At 46.2% G+C, this 6,192-nt stretch overlaps 1 protein-coding gene across 2 annotated transcripts; it reads left to right on the forward strand.

Annotated features, from left to right (window-relative positions):
* The first annotated feature begins 1,937 nt into the window (after window positions 1–1,937).
* CYCS (cytochrome c, somatic) lies at window positions 1,938–5,536 on the forward strand. 2 transcript variants are annotated; one of them, XM_083405273.1, is made up of 3 exons: window positions 1,938–2,089; window positions 3,849–4,025; window positions 5,111–5,536. In XM_083405273.1, the coding sequence occupies exons 2-3, from the start codon at window positions 3,857–3,859 to the stop codon at window positions 5,257–5,259; spliced, it is 318 nt and encodes a 105-aa protein (XP_083261399.1). In that variant the 5' UTR covers window positions 1,938–2,089; window positions 3,849–3,856; the 3' UTR covers window positions 5,260–5,536. The 2 variants fall into 2 exon arrangements, with proteins under 2 accessions (XP_083261399.1, XP_083261400.1); XM_083405274.1 differs by having other exon boundaries at window positions 1,942–2,089; window positions 3,852–4,025.
* The last annotated feature ends 656 nt before the right edge of the window (window positions 5,537–6,192 follow it).

Here is a 6,192-nt window from a genome sequence, read left to right on the forward strand (position 1 = left end):
CTCACTGGGCACGAAGGCAGAGGGAGGGCAAAAGAGAGGGGGTGACCCCACCCACTTTTGGCTCTTGTCCTGCCTACTTATGGAACACAGCCCCTAATAGATCACCCCAGAATAAGTGCAGCCCGCAACAGAATAGTATTCCCCACTCCTCATCTATATGCACAAATCCACCCAGAGAGAAAAAATATTTTCAACTCTTGAGATTAATTTAAAATATAGTAGAATAGTCAATTTGCTACTCACCTGTCAAACTATATGGAGATCATGTGCTTTTAAGAGCTCCATAAAAGGGAGGAGCCAACAACCTTTGCCTGGATAGCTGTAGAAGTACTCTAACTTCCTTGTTCAGGCAATGAAGCGGAACTTTCAGTTCATTTATTATGGTGGACGTAAAATACACAGATTGCAACCTGTATTTGCATTTACTGAGAATACTCAGTAAATCCACATCAGTGACCTTTAACCACCCACCAGCATTTTCCAGCTAATTATATGGCTAGCAACCACATCATGGGATTTAAAATCAATATAATGCTAGGTGGGGTGTGTGCAATTGTTATTGAGGCTGCAACGAACAGGGAGGGGAGACTTAACCCTTCGCTTGCCTGACCAAAACCTCAGCAATTTGAATTAGCAAAAAGCACCCATGCCTGTACTATGATGGTGGTGGGTGATTTTCTAGAGGATCCTACCACATCATACGAAAGAGTTAAAGCTGCTCTTCCCATGCAATGTGGCCTTATTTTTAAAAATCCTCTTACTCACCATGCCTAAAATTAAATTTTTGTCAATCCCTTTATATGGACACTATCCATGTGATTGACATAACATCTAGGTAGGCTATCCCTGCCTCACTGTAACTGAGCCTGGAGTAAGGGTCATTGCAGTTTGCACTAGATGGACTACAGCTTGTTGGACTACAGCTCCCATCATCTCTGACCACAGGCCATTCTGCCTGCAACTGAGGGCAGTTGTAGTCCAGCAGCACCCAAAGGCCACCATATTGGTGATCCTTGTTGTAAGGCATAGGACCTTGGGAGGTTGCACAAGATATCCCATAAAAGGCGAGCTTTGAGTGGGAATTCAAAGGCAGGAAGAGAGGTGTTCTGGGGCATATACAATTGTGGCACTAAATTTTGCAACGTCATATCGAGACAATCCAGCACTGTCACAGAGGGCACTAAAAGGCTTCTTCAAAAACAAAATTATTATATGATATCCCTAATGTAAAATCTACATAAGCTAGAATATGCATTTCATTTCAAGAGCTGCAAACCTATACAACATGTCTTCTCAGAAGCAAATCACATTGATTTCAACGCAGCTTGCTCCCAGAAAAATATATGGCTGTATGCTAAACTGTTTTTATCCCACCTCTTTCTTATTCTGTGTTTGAATATTTACTCAGAGAGACTCAGGTGAGAAAGCAACCTTTAGCCCTTTTAAAAAAAATGTGGCATAATAATCCTCAGACTATACAATTTAATACTTTGCTCTGGGTGCAAAGGTTAATAGAGTCGTTCCAACTTGTCTTGCTCCCTAATTGCATCATTTACCTGTAACTTTGTGACTTCACCATCATTACCTGAATGGGGCATCCCCCTTCATTGTACGACGAGGAACTGCAATATCCTCGCCCAATCACACACTGGGCGGAATTCCCACGCACGTCACTTTCTGTAGGGAGGAGCATCCAATCACATGACTTTTTTTTTTTTAAGCCAGCATCCTCAAGCGTGCTTGACCTTGCCGCTATCCCTCTTCTGCACATGCGCCGCTGTCGTCATCTCCCTACGTCCCTGCCTTTGCGCAACGCCAAAGCCGGCTCACCCGAGATCCCCTCGGGCTCACCCTAACTTGCTGAGATTAGTCACGCTGACAGGCGTCCGACTGGCCCAATAGAGCTTCTCCGAGCCGGTGCCTGATTGGCCAACTGGGAGAAACGGCGGCAGGCCCCCGGAGGGAAACTTGGTTGCGCAGACACCGGTTACATAGCGCTGGGTACGGGGTGCCCTTGGGCTCAGTCTGCGGAACTCTTGACGGGAGAACGCGCGGCGGCGGCTTTGCATCCTTTCCTCTACTTCGCGTGGTAATGAATGGGGGAGCGGGAGCCTCTCGTGTGAGGAATGAAGGGGGGCACCCCGTACCCCGAACCGGAGGAGCGGGGTTAGGGGAGAAGCACAAGCCTGCGCTGTAGGCCGGGCAGGGAGGAGAAGCGGGTCGAGGCGGGAGCGGGCCGTGCGGAAGGCCAAGGTCAGGCAGGTGAGCCCGGGGGGAGAGGCCTGGGAGAGAGGCCGGGCCGCCTCCACGTGGCCTGGAGCAGGAGCGCGGCGGGCGGCGGAATCGCGGCCCTTCATGGCCTCCTCCCCCCCCCCCCGGTCATCGCCCTGGAAGGGGCTATAGATGCGGCCCCTGCAGCGGCCCTTCCCTTCCACGGGCGGTGGAGACGCCGGTGTCTCCTGCCGGAGGGACGCGGCGTCCCCAGAGGCCCCGCAGCGCTGACTCATAGGCGGCGGCGGCGATTTTATCAGGTTTCGAGCATGCGCCCTTATGCAAGATAAGGAAGAGGCTGCTGCTGCTGCTTCTGGGCATCTTTCGACCTTGTGAAGCTCCACATAAAGCCGAAGAGGAAGGCACAGGTCGTTGACCCCAATGAAAGAGGCCGCCCGGGAAAAGAACATTGCTACGCGCCGGTTTGACCCCCCGCGTGAACTCGTGCCCTTCATCCCGCCCTTAAGCAAAGCTTTTCGCGCGGCCTGGAGCTTCCCGCCGAAAACCAAGCATGGCTAAAGGCACAGGGTGAACTTGGTCCCTATATATATAGGACGTCCACATGATCACACCGAACAGCAGGGATTAGCAGTCTCTATTTGCCAGCCACTCAGAAATACGGGGTTGGTATTTAAAAGAAGAAATTTTAAATGCATATATACATATACATACATGTGCTGTATGTATTTTAAATCTACCCTTTTGTTTACCAACTCCATATTTGTGAGGGTGGCTGGCAAAGAGAGACTGCTCGTCCCTGCTGTTCAGTGTGATCCTGTGGATGCTCCCTTAACTCTGTGAAACAGGAGACTTGAGAAGGAAGGCATGCTTTGTTCCAACATTACAGTGCCTCTCTCACTTACCTCTGTAACACGGACAATTTTCCTGGTGTCACTGTCCTAACCACAGTTTTTGAGACTGCCCCCAAACTGAGAGGGAAGATGAGAAATAACACTTAGCATGACCCTTATTTCCTCAACAGGTTTGGCAGTAGTGGGTCCTGTTGAGGAAATAAGGCACTGTAATGTTGGAACACCTCTTGCATAATAATTTCAGCCATGTGCATGTTGATTTGGAAGCAACAACCTCCCAAGTACATAGGATGGTAGCGTTGCACAATAACAGTGTCACGAACAACTTACCTGCCCTGATTGTATCCTGGGTATGATGACACTACAGGAATATAGATTACTATGAATCAGAATTGAATATATCTGATACCTTGTTTTATGCAGACAAGCTCTTTGATATTCACTTATGCTATCTTACTCTAGAACAAATGCTCCAAACAAATTTCCTGAGATAGTTTTGAACCCCAGGGACAGACCATTTTCTTCTTTAATGTTTCATTTTAACATGTAACATTAGTAAAACCTAATAGCTTTTGAAAGTTGATCTACTGGTCATAGTCACTGGCTTTAAAATGCATTGTTTTGTGCTTGGTTTTTTGTTTTCTTTATGGCCGCTTTTAGAAGTACCCAGATCTTTGCATTCTTACTGCATTTTTCATTCACTTCAGATGAGCCCAACTCACCTTGAAATGTTTAAGATTGTATGATGTTCTTGTTTTTCTTCAGCAGTGACCATGGGAGACGTTGAGAAGGGCAAGAAGATCTTTGTTCAGAAGTGTTCGCAGTGCCACACAGTTGAGAAGGGAGGCAAGCACAAGACTGGCCCTAACCTTCATGGTCTTTTTGGCCGAAAGACTGGTCAGGCCGAAGGTTTCTCTTACACAGACGCCAACAAAAGCAAAGGTAAAATGGAAGTGTCCTGTTAGCTTTGCAAATCAGATTGCAAGAAAATTAGCAGCAGTCAATAGGGAGGACATAGTTGTAACATAGAATGCATGCTCACTCCCATGACCAGGGCATTCTGGAATGTGCTCTGCATCTTTCCAAAACTCAACCAGTCCCACTTCATTGCCTGTTATGTGCCCTGCTTTTAGGTCATCAAGGAAAGGTGGCTAGGGAGTCAACCACAGCTTATCAGGATGCAGAGGAGGAAGGTCGGCTCTGTGTGCATGGCACCAGTGGGAGTGCTGGATTGGCTCCACTGGTGCATCCACAGAGCACTGACCTTGTCCCAGCAGTGGTGTGGCAGGACTCCAGGTACATGCTGCTGCCACTCCTGCCTGCTTCCAAGAATTAACTTGCCATTTAATTTCTGTTCTCTCTGGAGTCAGCCTCCTAACTTCCTATTTGCAGAAGCTTTGAGCTGCCATTTAATCATGAGACAGCCCACACTAGATTAGTGTCTCTCTTGCAGCTCCGTACCTATTGGTGCACGTTAGCTGGCAAAAGATTGTTTGCCAAGTAAAGAGCCATAGAAACACCACCTAGTGGTTGCATGCAGTGGGCAGGCTTTTAGGTTTTGACTGTCATGAGAATGAGCAATTTCAGAGTTCCTAAAACAAAAATACTCAGGACTACATCTTAACAAATGCCCACTTAGGGAAAGATTTTGCCATGCATTGCACGGCAATTTACTGCCTATGCGTGTATTGGCTTTTATCTAATATAGCATGGAATTTTACAGGTAGCATCATGACTGTACAAACAAGCAGGGTTGAGCAGGAAGTGTCGACTCCCATCATGTGCTTTCAGTTCAGGGCCAGTAACAACATCTTTAAGAGTAATGCCTCAGTGACTGGTCTTAAAAGTTACCAGTTCATGTCCTGATTGCCTAATTTGTCTGTCCAAATCTGCTGGTGGTTTTAAATATAAAATGAACCATATGACATGGTTTTCAACATTGGACCAAAGTATTGAAATGGGGGGGGGAGGGTTGTTGGATTCTTTATATAGAAAACATCTTGTTAAATACTGTTGTTGTTTCCTAGGTATAACCTGGGGAGAAGATACACTGATGGTTTACTTGGAAAACCCCAAGAAGTATATTCCAGGAACCAAGATGATATTTGCTGGCATTAAGAAGAAGGGGGAGAGGGCAGATTTAATAGCATACCTGAAGGAGGCCACTTCTAACTAATGGCTTCTGCTGCCTTATTTATTTCACCATACAAATGGAAATGACTCTCTGATGAGATTGGTTTTTAAACTTTCTATTTTTACATGCATTATATTGTAACAACTTCAAAAAGCCTTCTCGTCAGCCAGAGAACTTTTGATCATGGATGGTTCCTAACATATGTACTTGTTCTTGTATTATAATTTATAGAATTGTGCAATCAGGCTTGAATGAGTACAGTCAGGGTGACTGTAGCGTTTCCTGATCATGTAATTAAAAAACAAACAACCCCTGTCAATGTGTCTCTGCTTTTTATTTCCGGGTTCAAGCATACAGTCGTACCTCAGGTTACATACGCTTCAGGTTACAGACTCCGCTAACCCAGAAATAGTACCTCGGGTTAAGAACTTTGCTTCAGGATGAGAACAGAAATCGTGCTCTGGCGGCAGCAGGAGGCCCCATTAGCTAAAGTGGTGCTTCAGGTTAAGTACGGACCTCCAGAACGAATTAAGTACTTAACCCGAGGTACCACTGTATTTGAAAGCAATCAGCATGGTGCTTTCCATAATCTCATCACAAGCAAGTCCATGGCCCTGTATGCATCTCCTGTTTTCCTTCCCCATACAACGAATCAAACACAAACTTTTTTTTAATTTAAACTTAGCTACAAAACTTGGAACATGACCTCTTGCCCTTGATCCCTGGCTCTCCAGAGGCTTATGGTAGAGGCAGGCAGCATAATAGCTGCTACAGTTATTAAAAAGTAGCAAGTTGGTATAAGTGGTGGTAAAAGCCATGAGTAGAGTCCTGTTGGTGCGCTTGTGCTCACAGAAGGGCTTTAGAGCCGGCAAAGGTCTTCACTAATGGCAGAAGATAGGCCATAATAATAATTGCCATCTTCCCCTTCTCTGATAGCTTGTAGTTTCTTCTCCCCTCCCCCAAATGGCTCTTGAG

Source organism: Podarcis tiliguerta (assembly GCF_965153285.1).
Source record: "Podarcis tiliguerta genome assembly, chromosome: 12".
Classification (NCBI taxonomy): Eukaryota; Metazoa; Chordata; class Lepidosauria; order Squamata; family Lacertidae; genus Podarcis; species Podarcis tiliguerta.